General features: G+C 43.3%; 2 protein-coding genes across 4 annotated transcripts in view; one reads left to right on the forward strand and one right to left on the reverse strand.

The window, feature by feature from the left end:
- On the reverse strand, positions 1 to 17,811 carry FSD2 (fibronectin type III and SPRY domain containing 2). Of its 3 annotated transcripts, none has more exons than XM_064668896.1 (13): positions 17,583 to 17,811; positions 15,101 to 15,899; positions 14,926 to 15,021; positions 13,630 to 13,863; positions 12,333 to 12,355; positions 11,240 to 11,361; positions 10,066 to 10,221; positions 8,925 to 9,059; positions 8,024 to 8,177; positions 7,571 to 7,704; positions 5,616 to 5,748; positions 3,425 to 3,601; positions 1 to 1,417 (listed from the first exon to the last, which is right to left on the reverse strand). In XM_064668896.1, exons 2-13 carry the CDS (start codon positions 15,857 to 15,859, stop codon positions 1,165 to 1,167), a joined length of 2,376 nt encoding a protein of 791 aa, XP_064524966.1. In that variant the 5' UTR covers positions 15,860 to 15,899; positions 17,583 to 17,811; the 3' UTR covers positions 1 to 1,164. The 3 variants fall into 3 exon arrangements, with proteins under 3 accessions (XP_064524966.1, XP_064524964.1, XP_064524963.1); XM_064668894.1 differs by having other exon boundaries at positions 17,571 to 17,811; XM_064668893.1 differs by having other exon boundaries at positions 17,267 to 17,811.
- WHAMM (WASP homolog associated with actin, golgi membranes and microtubules) overlaps positions 10,132 to 19,957 on the forward strand; it is a 24,655-nt gene continuing 14,829 nt past the window's right edge. Inside the window, exons 1-3 of the mRNA XM_064668892.1 lie at positions 10,132 to 10,239; positions 10,782 to 10,898; positions 11,492 to 11,684. Coding sequence (XP_064524962.1) covers positions 11,610 to 11,684 — 75 coding nt within the window. The 5' untranslated portion in view covers positions 10,132 to 10,239; positions 10,782 to 10,898; positions 11,492 to 11,609. The remainder of the gene's footprint in view (positions 10,240 to 10,781; positions 10,899 to 11,491; positions 11,685 to 19,957) is intronic.

Raw genomic sequence — 19,957 nt, forward strand, 5'->3', positions numbered from 1 at the left:
TTCTATGTCAAATCTCTTAGTTTTGCCAGTGGCATTTATTTGTAGAGACCCTGTATATTGAAGAGGCCCCTGCCTGTTCCTGGCTATCCCCTAGAATGGAAACTTAAATCAGTGAATTTTGTAATGAACATGCAATAAATCTGTGGAAAAGCTTCTCTGTTAATGACTCTTGATTGAGCTCAGGTAGTTTTGACATACACGGATGAGGCTGTTTAGAGCTGTCTGGATCATCTGGTGTCTGAAAATGAAGCCTAAACAAGGACATCTCAACTGAGTGCTGGGCCAGAGTCCTTCCAGCCCCATGGATACCCAAAGCTTCAAGGGCACAGCAGTGGGGTGAGAATTCTGCAGTGCTCAGGGGGGGAACAGATCTGTGAGGGTGGAGGGAGGTTACACCCAAGTGGAGATGAGCATAGCTAAAAAGAAACAGCTAAAAATGATGCTTTTGGTTTCTCTTTAAGGGTAGTGGAGCACTGCAAAAAGCCTGCCTGTTTTTTTGTTTTTTCCCTGGATGAGTGAATGAGAAACATGGGCATTCTGTAAAAGTGTCTTATATTTGAGACTGTAGTGCATGCTTGGGTATTTCAGAAAGCCTCACTGGGTATGTAGGCGCTAACAGTTCACACACAGGGGAGGCGTATTTGATTATCTCGTGTCACAGACTTCATGTAGCAACAAGAAAACTTGATTGTGAGATCAGCTTCATGGTTGGAGTGTTTTCAGCTCTAGCAGCTGTACACTGTTCATGCCTTTTGCTATTTTTGTTTTTCTTTGAATGTTTGGCTCTTCAGCAGCCTCAGGAGTAGAATTAATGATTGCTCTGGAACTGGGAAGTTCCCTGGGCATCAGATGGGTATTGGGGTCACCTAAGTGATCACCCAAATGATCCAGCTGCCACTGCTGCATGATGACAGTGTCACCTCTGAGAAGGATGGTATCTATTTCTAAGTGGAGGATTCTGAGATGCTGATGGATCTTGTGACCATAGTGGCTTTCTGCTAAGATCCTTCCTAAGAGGATGTAACTCATAAGGGCTCAGGCCTGGCAGTTGATCTGGGTCAGGTTGCTTTGCTCTTCTTGGGAAACAGCTGGTTTACAGGAGTGTGATGGAGCAGTTGATGCTGTAAGAGGGCAGATGTAGGTGTGGTAGTGGCAGAACACAGGTTATAGGAGGGCAGTCCATGGAGGCGTTGTAATTCCAGTACGTATCCGTAAGATACCAGGTGTTTCCAAAGCAAAGCAGGGGTGGACATAATGCTGGAAGCGTGAGTTGAATGTGTAAAGGTGCTGGGCAATATCTGCATTGAAAAATGACAGTCTGCAGTTCTCGTAGTCCAGCAGGATGCCAATCCTTGTAGGAGGAATAGTAATTCTGATGTCTGGTGTCATCCCGCTGTGCAGGAACTCGTACTTGTGCCTGTAGGCAAGAAACACAAAAGACCTGAGGGCACCCTGGCTGCTCTCAAAGGGAAGCACACAGATGTGTTCCAGGATATACTTCCCAATTCATTGTCCTGTCCCTCCTGCACACCCAGTCCCATCCACGCTGCTGAGCAGTGTCTGTGTTTGCCAAGGGGGGGTGTCCCTGTGCTTCCACACAGCCGTATCCCACAGCTCTTGCACCTGCCTGTCTAAGCTTGTTTCAGATCCCAGTCTGGCTGTGAATGGACAAGGTCAGAGCACAAGATGGAACTTTCTGGGCTTTTTCCATGCCTCAGAGGACAGCATGGGTGTCCTATAAATCAAAGGGTGCACTCTTGCCCCTAGGTTTAGCTTGAATTTGTCCCTTTCTCCATGAAGGAGCTGTGCTCTTTTAGGCCAGTTGCATTTGCCCCAGAAAGACCATTGATTGTCATCTCCTAAGACTTGCCCCTGGGAAGCTGTGGGCCCTGCCATGGAGGGGGTGGTGAGGTGACTCAGTCTTGTCCTTCCAGGCACTTCCATGCTGCCCACTTGCTCCCTAAGGGCCTGTGGTGCTGAGCCCTCTTTCCTGCCAGTGTTACAGAACTGCTCACACCCACCTTCACAGCAGCAGCAAGGGACTAGTCCCTGGGGCAGAGGCTGCCTGATGCACAGCATGGTCAAGCATCCTCCAGGCTGTTGGACATCGTTTGTCAAACCCCACTCTCTAAATTATGTTTTTGGCTGCTTTTTCCTACAGGACCTCCCTGCTCAGCCTGTGTTCATGGGGAAATTTCAGTCTTTATGTTCATTTACTACAGAGTGATTGTGATTCCTGTGCTGTGGATTATTGGAGGCCAGGAAGGTGCTCTGCACATAAACAGCTTTGTCATGAGGGTAGCCCTCCCCATGTAGTCACTAAGTGATGCTGAGGTCCCCTAACAGTTACTCAAACAGCTAGTTTAACTCAAACAGTTACTCAAACTCTCTAGTGTGGCATGCTGCAAACAAAAAGATGTATGAGACATACCTTTCTGAGCAGAAATGAGATTTATGCAGCTGAATGAGTTATCTGGCATTTTCTAAGGGCCACCTCATTCACTACCCACCTCTTCCACCCACATTGCTCAAACCTGAGACAATTTCCCTGCAGAAGTGGGTACAAGCTGAGCAATGGCCCAGCTTCCTTTTCTCTCTGGAGTCCATGCTTATTGCTCCAGAAGAATGACAACAAACCTCAAGTACCTCTTTGCTCAAAGTAGCAAGGAAATCCAATTAGCCTGCCTGCAGTGTATCATTAGCTGTGGTGGGTTTGGCATTCCTCATTAGAAGCAGCATTTCCTGCTGTGTGGAAGGCAGATGCTATTCCATCCTTGCCATTTGCTGAGTGCAGGGTGCTGTCCCATCTCCCTATTCAGGGGGACCCAGCAGCACCCTGGCACCTCTGGCTGGGTGAGCACTGAGCCATCCAGGCAGGCAGTAGGCAATGCTCAGGCATGCCTGCGGATGGGACTGTTTTCTTGCTCCTGAATGCTTCACAGGGTGCCCAGATCACTCATGAGAGTCAAAGGCAATGATGCTAATGTAATAGTGTCCAGCAGTGCAACTGAGGCATGAGGGGAGCTGGCATTTCTGCAGACAGGTATGACCTACTTCCATAGATAGAACAGAGATCAAAACCAGTTGGGTACAACTGGGTTTAGCCAGATACACAGTTTCTGGGTAACTTGGGTTACCTCTGTCTTCCCACTGGGGTTTTGGTAGCCTTTACAGCTAAATTCTGTAACTCCAATTTTATTCAGATTTGTCCCTGAGACTGCCTGTTTCAATGTGAGAATGTCATTAAGCAGGAGGATTTGCTTAAACATTCCAGAATCCTTCCAAGACCAGTTCACAGTGCCACTGATCGAATGTCAGAGGCCCCTTGTTAAGTCTGGGCTGATATGAAATCTCTCCTGCTCTGCTTGCAGATGTACATGTGGGAGGTGTTCCTGTAGGAGACCTGCAGCCTCCACAGCCTTACCTTGATGGTGTGATGATATGCCTCATGCACCAGGATGAGTTGTTTGCCCCCAGGTGACCATGTCTTGGAGTGTTCTCAAAAGCCACGCCAGTTCTGTACTCTGTATCTTCCTCAACTTCCACCTCCCAGTAATGCTTTCCTGGAAATGGGATCAGACTGCCCAGGATTGCAATACACCTGTGGGAGACAGACAGGAATATGTGCTTTGGCAGGGCCTCTCTAGTGCTCTTTATAATGTTTAGGTATGTTTAGGTATGTATATACCTGGACATTACAGATCAACAAATGAGAGCCACTTTTGCTGTCTCCTTGGCAGTGCAGTGTGGATTTTTGACTACAGCAAATTCCCCATGCTGAGGAACTGACAAACAACCTGCAGGTTTCTTTGTGGCACTTGTCTTGTTTTTACCTGTGGGTAGCTTTGTATAAATGAGTGCCCTGGGCACTTTCAGAATAGCATCCTGTAATGACTGGGTCTTCTAGGAAAGCTATTACTTGCTAGAAAAGAGAGTGTTATGGTGAACCCCAGTATAGCAGGGGAAAAAGTCTACATATCTTGTATTTTCTTCCCAAACAGCCCAGGGCTTTAAATGTCACTCACCATTTAGGGACTGAGCACTGTAACAGCATGAAATTCCTGGGGCAGCTGGGGGGAGGAGACCTTCCTACACTGTATTTGAAGAGATCAGGAAGAATTGAATGAGGTAGGAGAACTTGGAATATGCTGGGTACCTGGGCCATGAAAAGTTTTTAACAGTGGACTGTGGCTCCTAGCATGTATGATAGGAACCATGTAGAAGATAACTCTTTTAAAAGATGTGTAGGAAAGACAAAGACAACGTACCACAGAGTGACCCTTCAGATTGATTTACTGGTACAGTCTTGGAGTCAAAGGAAATGGGTGCTTGGAAGATGCAAGTCTGCAAAAGCACAAGTTCTGAACCCAGGAAGTTGGGCAAAATAACCCGTGGTAAAAGCTTCTGAAACACCCTAACTTGACTTAAGAGGACAATATGAATCCTGTAAGACTACACCTCAGCTTTTTCTCCGGAAAAGTACATGGTGTGTTAGCTGTTGTTGTCTCAGGGGACAGCAAGTTTGAAACACACACAACCAATATGTTACTGTTATAGGGTCTAAAGTTTTAAGTTACAAAGGCAAAGGATGTTGCTGGCAGACACAGCTCTCCTGCCTCTAGGTAATGCTGAAAAAGAGCTGCATTCAGCATTTAGAGGGCCTGGTGTGTAAGGATGGGTACATGCAGCACGATAGCATTGCTCTGCCACTGCAGCAGCAGTTGCTTAAAGCAAGTGTACAGTTCACTGCAAGTGCACATAGATGTCTTGGGAATAGCTTAAAGGCTGCTGAAATCAGGACTTGTGGAGATTGTGCTGCTACAGCTTGAGAAAGAAAAGGAATGATGCAAAATGGATGGGTAAAAATCTGTGAACAAAAATGACCATAGTAACGAGAGCTGTATCTTAGCATGAAAGAGACTTCTGAAAGTTCACAGTGGTACCAAAACCTCAGCCTTAGAATGAGATAAGTGCCAGCTCTGGCTTTTTCCATGAAACATAAAAGCACTCTGTGGAAGTGAGATGAAATCCCATTTAAGCTTATCATGATGACTTTAATGAAGAGAATGATCGTTTTCCCGACTCTTTTCTACTGAGCTCTCTAGTAACATTGCATTTCCATGGAGGAACTAAGTTGTGGACTTCTATTATCCTGTGTCTGCAGATGCCTGTCCTAGTTATGTGCTGTTTCTGTGGTTTTGACTGGTAGCATGCATTTTGGCAAGCTTAGTCTCTCACTTCAATGGCAAAGGGCCTAATTCTTTTTTGAAATTTTACTTTTTGAAAGTAAAATCTGTCAGTCCAAATAGTATCAGTTATGTCTTTCAGCAAGAGTTAAGTTTTCAGATCCCTCTCCTTTCCTTAGCATTTTTTGGGGGGCACTTAAAAAATTTAGCTCAATGTGCCAAACATGTAAGCAGGTTTGTATGTAATTGTGGCTATTGCATCTGTAATCCTCTTTAAGAATTTGCATTAACTTCCAAGTGGTGCTTAAGTTCCAAAGAGCAGCTAGAGAGAGAGATTTCAGCTCACAAAATTAATAAGAGCTGCTGAAAGCCCCATTAGACATTTCCTGGCATCTGTTAAAAAACCCAAACTGAAGTGCTTCAGTATACCTTGTAAAGCTGTTATCATAGACGGGCAGATCACACTCTGGGTTTTCCAGTTCATCACATGAAATTGTAAATCCGTCATCTAGGATTGCCAGTAAAGGATGGGCTGTGTCCTCATTAAGGTAGAAGCAGGTGCCTGCAAGAGAAAATGCCTGAAGATAACCCCAGAAACTTCTTATAGCATCAGGATTTACAGCAAGGGTGTGGTGAAATGTTTTTTTGGATCCCAAAAAGATTTACCAGTGCTCTGGGAGGAATCTGTGGCTGACACTGAGAGGACAAGATTGTCTATTTGAAATTTTTCTAATAATTGGTGTTTTACATCTTAACAATGTTTAGTTTCAGCCTTATGAAAAGCAGGGGGCTTAACCTGGTTTTGAACCCTACCAGGGCTCAAAGCAGCAGGCATTGCACAGGAAGTGGCTATTCAAAGATCCGATGGACTGTCTGGTTTCAAGTGATTTTCCTCAGAGCTGAAGTGATCTGGTTTTAATCATTGAAAGGAGAAAGGGGGCTTAAAGGCCTCTCCATGGCTTCACTCTTCCACATAAATGCAGGGCAAAGTTTGAAGATAAGGGATCCCTTGTCAGATCAGCCCTCAGAGAGATAAGTCCAGCCCAGGGTAAAAGTCCTCCTGCGGGGACTTCCCAAAGCCGGCCTGACACTGCGCTCGGATGAGCAGCCATGTCCGTCACAGCTGCTGTTTGTGGTTGGTGCTTGTGTATCCACCCCAGAAAGGACCAAAGGTCATTCACAGTGTTGGAGGAGGGTTCTTGCAGTTGACAGATCAATTTGCATCAGCTGTTTGCATAATGTAGACTCAGAGAAGATAAATCTCCCCATGCTAATCCCAAATGAAATCATTATAATCAAACTGCAAGTTACTTCAATGCAAATACAATACAAACAATGGCAGGGCAATTACAGGCATGTGCTGCTGAAAACAAACACATGCTGTGCAAACAGAATGGGCAATTTCAAATATTGAGTTTGATTTAAGCAGTTGGAATGCACACAAATGATGGTAACATAATGACAGTCTTCCTCTCTAGGGATTTGAGGATGAGGATTTCTTTTCTGTGGTGTCACTGATGTGTAGCAGACAGGGGTTTTAGTGAAACGTAACCTTTCAGTTAATGGCTGTGTGGTCAGCTTGCTGAATAAATGCAATTTGCAAATCTCTCACAGAAGGTAAGAGTAAGGTGCGAATACATCCAAGTGATGTGGGAGGTTTGAGACAAACTAGTGAAGTTGCAGTGTCATTTCAGCATTGATGAAGGTGAAAACAGGTGTGTGCCTCTAAGTCATCAAAATGAGCTTTAATTAGATGTTTGGAAGGGGAAAGGGCTTCCAACTTCCCTTTGGGGTAGGTTAATCCTTGCGCAGTGTGGCACTGGGAGCAGCTGTTAATGCCGTGTCAGTTGCCAAAAGCAAAGCTTCCAGCTGAAAGCTGGACTGCCTTTTTCCTGATAAATATAAAAGAGCTTCCCCAGCCAAGCTGGAGATGTTCTAATGAATACAGAGGAAGATTTTGCATACCCAAATGACTCTGGAAAGTGCTGTCTCAGCCATACTTTCCAACAGTAGCATCATTACAAGGAAATCTCTGAAGTAAAGTAAAATCACACTACAACTTTCCTCATTGGTGTGTCAGTACTTGGCAAGCTGGCAATATCTGGGGGCGTTGGATTGATACTGTCTTTTAAAATGTTTAGAAATTAGTAACTTTCAAGTATCAAATGTACTGGACAGAAATATTTTTTAAATTACAGAGCTAAAGCAATGCACTTACTGTTACAAAAAGTTGGTTTTTTATTCCTCAAAGGTTACCAGGTGTGTCTAATTAGATGTAAGAGATTAAAACCTGATCCAGAGGCTATTGAAACCAGCAGGAATCTTTCTGTTGAGATAATAGATGCAACAATAAGCTGCTGGAGTTGTTCTGAGCTGTACAGTACCTGTGGTGTGTATCAGGACAGGTTCACTTCTTTCACTGGAGCCACCTAGGTTTTGGGCTCTAACACAGATGTGATACCTTTGTGTTGGTTGGAGGTGAATTAGGACTTCACAGTTAGGAATCCCAACAATAGATCTACAGAAAATAAATCCATGGAAAATTATAGGGTAGAAAACAAAGGTAGGCCTTTGAGATTATTTTTCTGAACAACAAAGAAGAAATTATATGATCAGGTTCTTTTGTAACCCATCAACACTCTACCTTGTACAGTAACAGGGCCAAGAGACCTGCAAGTCTGTGACAGGTGCAGGTGCTTCTGCTCTATTCCCATACCAATGCTCATTCCCATATAGTAATTTTTTATTAACATTTATACAATTAATTTTACTAAGAGGAATGTTTATACAGGTAAATTCACAAAAGGGTCATGGGACTCAAAAAACCAGTAACTCACTCAGTAATAGTATCATCGTTTTGTTCATCTGTCAGCTTGTACAATTCAACCGTGTAGGAATCGACAGGGTTAATGTCTCCAGATTCCCAGCACACCAGTGCTGCGTTTTCACAGCTTCGGATCTTTTTGCTCTTTATGATAGGTGGTGAAGGAGCTAAAAGGTAGGCAAAAGAACAATTCTAAGTTGTTGCTTGAAGATGTTTGCAACAAACATGCTTTGAAGACATAAAAAAATAGAATGAAGTTGTTTACTAATACTATATAAAGAAACCTGCTTCCCAATGGACAACAAACAGCAGGCAGGGCAATTAACAATAGCATTTAAATACTTCATTTGGACTAGAAATGTCCCAAGAGAATTACACAGAATAGTAACATAGAGAATAATTACACAACAGTTTTCTTTCTATCGTTAGTTTTATCTTTGTCATAAAAATGCATCTCTTCTCTGCTCTAAGATGTCAAACACATCTGGAACCAGTACTTGAAGGTCTTACTCTGGCTTGCTCGATCTGATGTCAGGATTTCACACAGTGTGTTTGACTGAACTGCTGTTACAAAGGACAGCATAGTATGGGAATCCTCAAAATACCTATAGGCCAATAAAAGGAGAGCTGACATCCATCTGACAGAACTGGGAGACTTGAGCCTTATTGGCAGGTGGTCTACATCCTCGCATTTAAAGAAATTATTTTGTCTTTCTGATTCTCTTTCTTCAACTCTAAAGCAGGGACAACTGGCCTGATAGGCTGTCCAAGTAAAAGCAGGGAATTCCCATGCAATCAGTAGGCTTACATCAGAAGAAACAAAGTGCCCAAAAAGCATTACTGGCATAAAATTCAGAGATGACTGTGAATTTCACTAGGAAGGTCCCATAGTCGTATGAATAAAATATTTTTACCTGTCACATAAACTGCTCTTTCACTTGGTGGACTGATACCAGAGGCATTTAAAGCACTGACCCAAAATTCATACTGTGTATTCGGCAACAGGTTAGTAATGGTGCAGTATGTTTCTTTGACTTTTAGGGTATGCTCTGAAATGAAAACAACAAAGCATTTACAGTGCTTTTTTACACAGTTACCCACTCTTCCCCAAAGCTGCCTCAAATAGTGGACTTGAGGCATGTTGTTTTGTGTGCTGAGTTCAAGAGAGCTCCTTGTGTTCCACACCCTTTGATTAGCTGTCAGGCAGTTTCAGCATGCCTTCCTCTAAAGAGGCATAAATCAGATAACACATCAGCTTCTGAAGAAGCTACATCACTCAGAACCCAAAATCCAGAAAGAAAGATCACCCACCTGTCACTAATTTTTTTCCCAAAAAGACCCTGCATGTTCCTACTGCAGGGATACTGCTCAGCTCATCCTAGTGGAGGGACAAGAGCTGAAGCTATTTTACTACCCATTTCTCATTCTTCATCTTAGAAAATTTGCATAGTTTATGCTTTTCTTTCTGAACTAAGCAGCTTCCACCTCTACTGGCTTCCACTTTTGCAGGTTCTGCAAGAATCTTATTAGCAAAAGCAGCTTTGCCACAAGACTGAGACGTTTTAGGATGGTTCTGTGGTTCTTTTTCTTTTTTGTGCATGTGCATCATAGGGAGTTACAGCCTATTATTAGCACTGAGATAAACTGTAAAATCACTAAGGGGATTTCAGTGGGTGTGCCGATAATATGATGATTTGGTCTCTAAAAATACTGTGCTTTGCACTGGATGCAGCACATGTGTGCTTAATTCAGTGCCCACCCTCCAGGAAAGGAAATGCTACTGCTGAGACCCAACTCCATCCATTGTCCCCTTCCCATTCCTGCTATCCCTGCTGCTGCCCTCTCCTGTCTTTGCTCCTGTGATGGGTCCTGCTGCACCCAGCAGCATGGTAGACCTGGCAGGGGAAGAGGGACAAAGCCAGAAGGAAATGTGGTGGCAGATATGACAGTTTTGGTGACAAAGAGAGGGCACAGAAAGTGCACTGGTTGCCACATTAAGTCCAGAAGTACTTTGGAACCAGCTGGTTTTGCCCCCTTGGGTCCAGGCCTCCTTACCTGCCTGCTCATCACTGTGCTTCTCGTTGCTCACTGGTTTATAGGACAGTTGATATCCCTCCACAGTGTCATCTGAGAAGAGGCCCCAGCAAACTCTCAGTGAGGTGCCAGTTGCTGCATTTGGAGCCTGGGGATTGATCACAGGGGCACAAGGAGCTGCAGAGGGGAAAACAGGTCAGTTTTTGAATGTATAAGCCTGATATATTGTCCTTCTCCTCTCACAAAGGTGTTTGCACAAAGCCTTGGCACTGAATGGGGTCATATTCCTCCCACATGGAGAAAAGTCAGGAGCTGATTCCGTAAACAGTTACAGATAATAATCAGGTTACTGGTGTGTGAGAACTAGTCTTGCTCCAAATTAAAATGAAAACAACAAAATAAATAAGCCTCAGCCTACCCCTTCTCTGTAAACTCGACCTCCCCTGCTCTGGGGGCTGGGATTCACCAGTGAGCAACATCTGCCAAGCCTGCACTGCTGTGACCCCACGGGGACTTGGAGCCTCTGGAGGGGATGGGGGAAGAGCTGTACAACAGGGGGTCAGCAGCACAAGCAAACAAGTAACAAATGCTGTTTTACTTTAAAGAAAACACAGTATTTGTGCATAAAAACTGCTCTTTCTGACCATTTGTGATGCCCCAGAAAAGATTTTAATTTTTTTTTTTCAGTTATTAGAACTTAAATTAAAACTGTGTTTTGTTCTGTTTCCTGTTAATAGGAAAAAAATTTGCTGAATAGCAGAGGAACAAGGCACTGAAATCTGGTTATCAAGAGAAGCTGTGCAGGTTATTTAAAGCAGTCTGGTGTTCCTCTCTTTCTTTCAAGCAACTACAAGGTAAGACACATTATCACCAACTAGGCATGCCTGACCCCTCAATAGAAGGGGGTAATCTTTGTCAGTCTTCTAGGAAATCATCCAGCAAAAGCAGGGAAGGTCAAACTTAGCAGTTCTGGTAATTTTATACTGAAAACAAATGAAAAAAATAATATCAAAAAATATTTGCCACTCTCTCTGTAAATAGATGCAAACAAAAAAACAACCCTAGAATGAAAACTAGGGAGAAGGTAATCCTGCATTTGCTGTTCTCCTTTAAAAGAAGTAATAGATTTCTGTTTAATACATATCCTTAATTAAATGTAAATAAGTCTGAAATAATGATCAGATAGGAAGAGTACCTGGAATAGCATTAATGGAGTTCATGAGTTGTTCAACTTCAGAGAAATCTATGACCCGCTCTTCAAAGTCTGGCAGTGTTGAAAGCTCTAAATTCACTTCTTGCTTTAAGAATTCTTCCAGCCTGTAGTTGCAGGGAAAAAAAATATATTTCTAATTGGAAGTACCATAGTGTTGGAGATACCTATTTATAAGAGAAAAAGAACAGCACACTGCAAGTTAACATGTATTTCATTAAAATTTTGTTTTCATAGTTGTACAAAGCTCAGGCCCCCATGCCTGTTGCTTGGAGATATGTTGGATCAGTGCTCCAAGATGCCAAAGAGAGCTGGATGCTGATGGGACTGAGGGACCTCCTTTGTGTGCCCCCTCATGAGTGAGCTGGCTGCTGCATACTGCACTCCCACTGAGCAGGGGAGTGAGATTTCCCCAACCTCTCTGTGCAAGGTAATCTATTAGCTCCATAATTTTCAATATTTTGAATTTACAACACCTACTAATTCAGGACCTTGTGGCTCTAGGTGTCGTAAATTTGAAAAAAAGGGGTATCTTTTCTCTGTTTTCATTAACAATTATAGTCAATTAAAAGAGGTGGGTTTTTTGCAATTGGTTTAGTGTGCCTTAAGACTTCTTCCAACTGCTCCAAAATCTTTCAGTATTTGTTTTGAGTTCCCAGAGCTCGACTTTCTACCCTGCTATATTGATGCATAAATAAGCCTGTTACTAATCTATTTAGGGAGCTCAGTTTTAGTCCCATTTGTATCCAGAGCATTTCTTTTGAGATCTTTAGCAATCCTGTTTCTCAGTCAGTGAAATTAGTTCCTTATGACTAAGATGAAAACAGTGATTCAACAGAGGCTCTAACTCTCCTTTTGGGTTCCCTGAAATTGGATATGAACTTGTTTTGACTGTTATACTTCTTAGAGCAACTTTTCCTGATGCAGTTTAAAACAGAAATACTAAATATTTCAATAGCTCTAGTGGCCTAGACAACATTTGTGTGCCTGAACAAAGTCCAGAACATGCAGGTATCTCCAATAACCAGTCCATTTAACAAGAAAAAAGGTGACACAAAATCCCAGACTGTGATACTACCTGTCAACCATGGTTACTGCTGCCTGTAGAAAAAGAGAGAGAGAGAGTGTTAAAGATGGAAAAGTCCAGAGTCAGACTACATCATGCTGTTGACCTGTCTTACATAAATTGCCCCAAATGCAGCCTTTGGAGTGACATGATTGGCTGCCACCCAGATCTGAGAACAAAGTCATGTCTAACTGTCCATTCAAAGGGAGAGATCTTGGCTCAATTTACGGTAGAATAAAGTGCAATATCAGGCAGTGACCTCCCAATTAGACTCTAGGCTGATTCCTTCCTAAGTTATCTGAAGTGCCAACAGATTCTTCACAAACAAAACTCAAAAACAGCTGGGGAAAAGAACTGAGTGAAATGATCTGCACCAGAGGGAATATGAGCAGTGCATGTAGCTGGAAGACAGATGTACAGTCCCTGGAGAAACCTAAGCAGCTGAGAGCTCGTGACCAACAGGTATTCACTTCTTGGTGAATAATGGTTCTTAGGGGTGATGTAAAACTGTTTACAAGCTAAGGAGAAAATAAGGTTATTCCAGGGATTCAAAGGAATGGGAAAAGTCAGCTCATGCGAAGAACTCAGCAAGCTGAAGTGCCATAGCAAACTGATCCACTGGAGCAGACTGGAGGTGTTTAGGAGATTGGTTTGTTGTCCAGTTCATAAGTTACTGTGGCTGTGCTACAGAAATGCTCCCATCCACCTGAGTCACAAGACAGCTCAGGTTAGAGCAATCACTCATCAGCAGTGAAAATCCTCTTTTTTTCCCCAATTATTTTTCTACCTGCCAAAGCAAAATAACTTCTTGACACCATCTCAAGAGAGGGATGCATCCATCGCTTTGCAGGAGCTCCTGATGTATTTAGTTTGGAGCCTCCTGTTCAGCTGAACTTTCCAAAAAAATGAGGAAGAAAAAGAAACATTCTCCAAAGTGATTGCATCAGCCTGCCTGCTCTGAGCCCAGAATAGAGCAAGAGAGCTGAGCCTGCAAGAGGCAATGAACACTAAGTGCTTCCAGAGTTTCCTGAGATAAGCATTCTAGGGAGATGTCTTCCCTCTGAACCCCAGTGTGACTCACAAATCAATGAGCATCCAAATTACAAACTTCTGCTTCTGCATTTTGCCCCACTTGTGTTGCCCTACTAAGTTGATGCCACCATGGCAAGAACCTGGAGCACTGACAGCAGCATGGACTCAGCACCCCGAATGCTCTCCAGAATAAAGCCGCTTGGAACTTCCTGGCTGGGGACTACTTGCAAGCAGCAAAAAGCACTCAGAAGGGGCCTTAACAGTTAAAGCTCTTTACCTTCATAAATTCAGCTTTGTCATTTTCCAGGAAAAGTTCATGGGTTTTGTCTGTCAGTTCCTTGCAGGTGTCGAGAAGTTTCCCAGAACTGACCAGCTGCTCATATAGAGCTTCCAGCTTCTGCCTCTTCTCTTCCCCCAGTGCTTCCAGCTGTTCTTCATACTTTTGAGCAAGCACTTGTACTGCGTCGTTGTAATGCACCTCAAAGTTCTGCTCCTGCCTCCCAAAATTTTCCTGCAAGGCATTTGGGGGTTTGTATCTTGGCATCAAGCCTGATCCATAGGTCATCCAGAGAAAACTCCAAGTCTGCTTAAAATTCTCCTTACCAGGGAGGCAACGTCACGATTTAATTCACAAAGCCAGGACAGAGTGCCAGTACACAGAAGATGGAATTTGACTAATTTGCATTTTAGAGGAATGCATTCTGATCATTCACTCCACTGAGGTACAAAAGAATGTTGGATTTTGTTCCAGACATAAGAGCAACAGAGTTATAAAAAAAAGTAAGATGCAAGGCAACCTAAGCCCAGGGAGCACAACTAGGTTATATCCTAGCCATAATCTCACAAGTGTTTCCTCCAACAAGCACATCCTTCCATGAGAGAAACCATGGCAACCCAGTGGGATCCATGGATTTGTGCTGGGGGAGCTGAGCAGATAATGCTGATATCCTCGCTTGCTGCTGGAGAAAGCATTAAGAAGGAAGATTTAAGGAGCAGGCAAGGCTTTATTGCCAGCAGCCACCCACTGCTCGGGCACCAATGTCCTCCTGTGCCACATGGAGCAGAGAAAAGACCATAGGTGCCTTGAGTCATTGCTTCAGTTTGACTTGCTGCCAGCTGACCCCCTTCCCCTGGGGCCAAGCTGACAGCAGCCGAGCAGGAGCACAACCCTTGAAGTCATCAGCTTGATGCAGCTGGTCCAGGGGTTTGCCTGTGTCTGACACTTCTGTGAATGAAACCGAGGGAACACAAGGGGTGCAGTCAGGATAGACTAGCTAGATCACAGGTCTTTGGCCATTTAAAACTAAGATAACCTGAGAGGGGAGGGGGGGCACTTCATTTCTGAATGCAAATTTCTATGCAAATGCTAAATATGGTTTTATTAGTCCACATAAAGAATTCATTAGGATTAGTTTTTCTGAGTACTTCAGTCTAGGCAAACCCCGAGGTAACTCTGTGCTCTGTTACTGTAATTACTCACTTCATCAACAACTGAACACTATGAGTGTCAATATGACTGTCAAAATTGTTTAACACCAGTACCATAAAGTTAGCCCAAGAAAAAATGCCTTACCTCTACAGTGAGGAAGATTTCCTCCAAATGACTGGCAACATTTTCCATCTGAGCAATCTGTTCTTCTAACTTGCACATGTTTTTATGAATCTCTTCCTACAAAACACCCAGTGTGATTCTTATTATGTCTGAACAGTGGTTTAGAGGCACCCCAGTACACCTGTATTACTCTCACCTTTTCACTTTCCAAGGCATTGGGCAGTTGAGTCACCTCATGATCCTTGTGTTCACCAAATAGTTTGTCAAAAGCTCGGATTGGTATCTTGCAGGTAGAACAAAAAACATTCGCCACTTCCTCCTCTTCCTCCTCCTCCTGCTCCTCACTGACAGCCTGACTGTTCCACTCATCTGACATGCCGCCACTGCTAAGCCCCTCTCTGGACCATATGTTGCTCTCAACCTCATCATCTGCTCTGGTTTTGCTCTGATCTTCATCTTGAGAAGCCTCGCCAGGAAGTCCTTGTTGCTTTGTGCTTTGACTTTGATCTTTCACTGAAGCGTTGCTTTTTGATGCGTTATATGTGGAGCCTTGTGATCCTGCTTTTTTGGTGCGAGCAGGTGGCCATCTGCTCTCCATCTCCACGCGTCCTCCAAGAAGCTCAAGCTCTTTTTCTTTATCCTCATCAAGTCCATACATCTTAGCCAGCTCTGCAACCTCCTTTTCCATGTCGTAGCCAATTTCTTGTGAGCACTGAACTTTTTCACTACTCAATACAGATTCTCTTCTTGTATCCCCCAGAGATCTGTCTTCTCGACCAGACAGCTCTTCAGGAAAGATATCAAACCTCTCCTTTGATCCATAAAGATCCATGTGATAAAATATCAAACCTTCAGACTCAGTCTCATTAGACTCTGGGACTGGTGGGGAAGCTGAATGGCCACGTGACTGGCTACTAGTTTCATACTCTCTTGTGCTGCCAGATCTGGATGACATTGGTATTGTCAGCAAGGCTTTTGAGATGTCGAGTCTCAATCTTGTAAAAGATAAGAAAGATCTTTAGCTACATACTTAGATATAAAGCATGAGTTTTTTCTTGCTTAAAAATATGTAGATGGAATAGATTTGGCTGAGGACTGCCCAGGTCCTGGAGGTAGGCATGGGAAAGACCACAGCCAGTAGCTTTACTTCCTGAGTGAAGCTTCTGAAGGGAAGCCATGGGAGGCTTATTTTTTTCTCACCTCTGTGCAAAGCACAGCAAAGAGCTGTCTCTGGTGTGCATCCTGTTTTCTGAGTGGCTCATCTGTTACCCTCATGCCTGATTTCCAAACTATGGACTAGCCCTGTCCTGAGCTCAACACTACAGCTGTGCTTCAGGCACAGTTAGTGCTGTTCTGTGCAATTGGAAATGGCCTGGTTTGAAGTCTGTTCACCCTTCAGCTGCTGTCAAGAGTGTTTTCTGAACTGTCAGTCAGGCATAATGTAGAACGTCCTCTCTTGTGACCAGTGATGCCACATAACACACTAGAAAATGCCTTGAAAAATCCTGTTCTGGATTTTTCAAGTTGCTATTCTTAATACTGAAACTTGAGTCCAGGTCTTGGGTCCTTTCTTTAAAATACTGCAGGGAAAACATAGTGCCTTTTGGGGGTGTTCACAGTTCTCAGGTGCTGGGAAAAATATATATTTTAACATAAAAGAAGCTTTCCCACAGCTTTCCACTGCTCACCAGCATGAATGAAATCACGGCTACAAAACTACTCAGATCAGTTTTATCAGCAGTTTACTACCACAAGCAGAAGAGTTCATTGAAAGATTTCAGCTGAATATTAATGAACCTGTAGTTACATCTAGTCCTAGATAAGTGAAGCATATGAAAGCTTTAAAATCACTTTTTTGCTGAAAAATAAAAGTCAAAAGATCAGTCAGACACCAGTGTCATCAGAGCTTTTGGATAAGCTTTCACACAAGTTTGCTTTCAAACTACTTTGTATGGTCTTTGTAGTTTTGAGTAGTTGCTATTACCTCAAATTTATTTCATCAGTATTTTACTAATTTTCCTGAGGATTACTTAGCTAACAAAGTCAACACAGTCAGAAACTTTTTATCAACACTTACTAGAAAACAACTTCTTGAACTAGTGAAAAATACTGAGAAACTTTGCACTCTCTGTTTTTATATTCCTGACTCGGTCCAGCCTTACGGATGTGTAAGAAAACCCACATAGAAGTTCACTGTTTATATTCTGGCACTGCAGACAAAGTGTGGATTCTACAGCTATAGCAATATCCTACTACAGACAAAAACACAGAAGTTAGGCAGAAATACCATTTATGCTAAAGGCAGTAAAATAAATCATGCAAATTCTAACATGTTAAACAGAGAAAAGGTCTTGACACATACCAGAAAATGTTGTCTGGCTCCCGCAAAGGCTTTTCCCACCATAATTATAACAGTAAGACTTGCTTTAGAAGCTACTACTAATTAGAAAAGTGAATTAACATGTATTTTTCCTACCAAAATGAAATAAAATAAAATAAATTAAAATGAGCATAATTAAGTTTGTCTGGAACCCTGCTGCCTAAATAAGATTTTCAGATGATTGCTCAGTGTTTGCTCAGTTTACAGGCACAGATACAATTACACGAAGCATGTTTAAGTCCGTGACCGTCAATTATCGTAAATATATAACAAAGAATGTTACTACCTAAAAACTTGCCTTCTATCTTAAGACGTCATAAAATTCTTCTGATAGCTCAGATGGCATCAAAGTTCACTTCTATTTCCCCTAGTAAAAATTAATTCACACGAAAGCAATTCCTCGCCACTTTCCTATGACTGCAGTTGGAAGATGCATTGCAGTAACCCTAGCCTGCCTCTTTGCTCCGATAGGGACATGCCAGCAATGAGCAATGGCACAAATATAGATGTGCCCCGGCTGTCCTTCAGCAGTGTGCTACTTGAGTGTCACCAGGATGAATGTCATACACCAAGAAAAGGCTCTGAAGGTTGATTCCTGGATCTGAAGTACTTAGAATGGTTATAGAGAGCCCTCACTAAAGCCAGAGCACCCTCTCACTTTCGGAGGTGGTATTAATAAACCCTGCAGAGTGCAGTCATTGCCTCTGGGTGTGATTTCCAAGGCTGGGCTGTTAGGCAGAGTATCATGTATGGGATACACAGAACCTGCATCCAGCACAAACTAACTCACGTGGCTGGACACATGCTTACAGCATTGCTGCACAACTACATGGAAGTGTCTGTTCTGTTATCTGCAAACACTTACTGGCAAAGTCCTCTCTATTAAGTTAGCAGAAGCTTTACTATGGGATTGAGTTGGAATCATGATCATATATTAGAAAGAAATATTAAAATTCAGAATTTAGGAAAAAAAATAGAAATCATACTGTTGCATATGCTTGTTATACATACACATACATCCCCACCCTATGTGTATGCCAGACCTCTGGAAAGCTAATTATAGTGAAGAAAGTGGTCAGTGGGTTTTCATGGGAACATATCCCTCCAGTCTACACTGAGTAGAGGTCCATATGATAAAAACCAGGCTGTGTATTAGCACTGATTATTGATTGCTGTAGCACTTGAGCTTTGTGTGTCTGCTCAAACCCACACACAGTCTGTTGCTTGTGAACATGCTACCAAGCCAGCCTTGCTGGCAGGAGGCTTTTAAGCACATTTGAGAACATTGCATTATATGTGTCTTGGGCTCAGGAGACAGCACAAGGGGAAACAATCTTGTCACAGCTCTCCTTTTTCCTCCTTTTCCAATTAAACTTGGTGTCATTTTCTCACATTCCTAGCAGTGCCATTGTTTGCTGTTTGATAAGGAATCACAAGTTAATTGCCCATGTAGGCACGATCTCATTACCACTAACAGCACCTTCATCATCTGTAAGATCAGAGCAGAGATGTTTTCACATAAATGATGCAGCCTCTGCTGAAATGTTAACATTTATGCTGTCTGACATCTTATTAATTTTTCAAATTAGAACTTATTTTTTCTTTGTATTACACTACACTATCTTGCAGGCCTTAATTTATTGAAAAATTAGCAGTGTCAGCTTCGCTGCCAAAGACTGGAACATAACATTCTGTGCGCCATGAATTGCATTCAGCCTTGCACACAGGGCCTGAATAAGGGAGAGGCAACATATAAACACTACTCAGCAGCCCCTGAGTCGGTGTTTGGGTGGTATTTATACAAAGTGTGGCAACCTCAGGGCTGAGTTGGATATCAGGGCAAATGGGCACAGGGCATTGTGAGGAAGGAGTGTGGGATTTCACCTGCCTTCAGACACGACAAGGACTCATGTTTCTCAGTGACTACAGGAATCCTGGGTGGGAGGAGAACCACCTGCAGCCGGGGCTCTCCCTCAGGCAGCGGCACAAACCCAAGGATGGTGCTCCTTCCCAAAAGACTGTGTGTCCCCTGCTTCCTGCCTGCTGCTCCTCGCAGAAGTAGCTGCTTATTTCACAAAAATTTTCCCTTTCAGTACTTGAAGAGAGAACTTACAGGAACGATAGGGCAAGACTATTTACAAGACCCTGTAGTGACAGGACAAGAATCAAAGAATCAATCAGGTTGGAGAAGACCTCTGAGTTCATTGAGTCCAACCTATGACCTAGCAACACCTTGTTAACTAGACCATGGCACCAAGTGCCACATCCAGTCTCTTAAATACCTCCAGGGATGGTGACTCTTCCACCTCCCTGGGCAGCCCATTCCAATGTCCAATTACTCTCTCTAAAGAAATTCTTCCTAATGTCTAACCTAAACCTCCCCTGGCACAGCTTAAGAGTGTGCCCTCTTGTCCTAACAGAATCGCAGAAGACAAGGGGGAATGGCTTCAAATTGAGAGTAGGCTTAGATCAGATACTAGGAAGAGATTCTTTACTGAGGGTGAAGGTTGTGAGGCGCTGGCACAGGTTGCCCAGTGAAGTATTGAATGCCCCATCCCTGGAGGTGGTCAGTTTGGATGGGGCTCCGGGCGACCTCATCTAGCTGAAGGTTGCCCACGGCATGGGGGTTGGAACGAGGCGATCTTCAAGCTCCCGTTCCAACCCAAACCATTC

The sequence above is a fragment of the Pseudopipra pipra genome, chromosome 12, assembly GCF_036250125.1.
Source record: "Pseudopipra pipra isolate bDixPip1 chromosome 12, bDixPip1.hap1, whole genome shotgun sequence".
NCBI classification, from domain to species: Eukaryota; Metazoa; Chordata; class Aves; order Passeriformes; family Pipridae; genus Pseudopipra; species Pseudopipra pipra.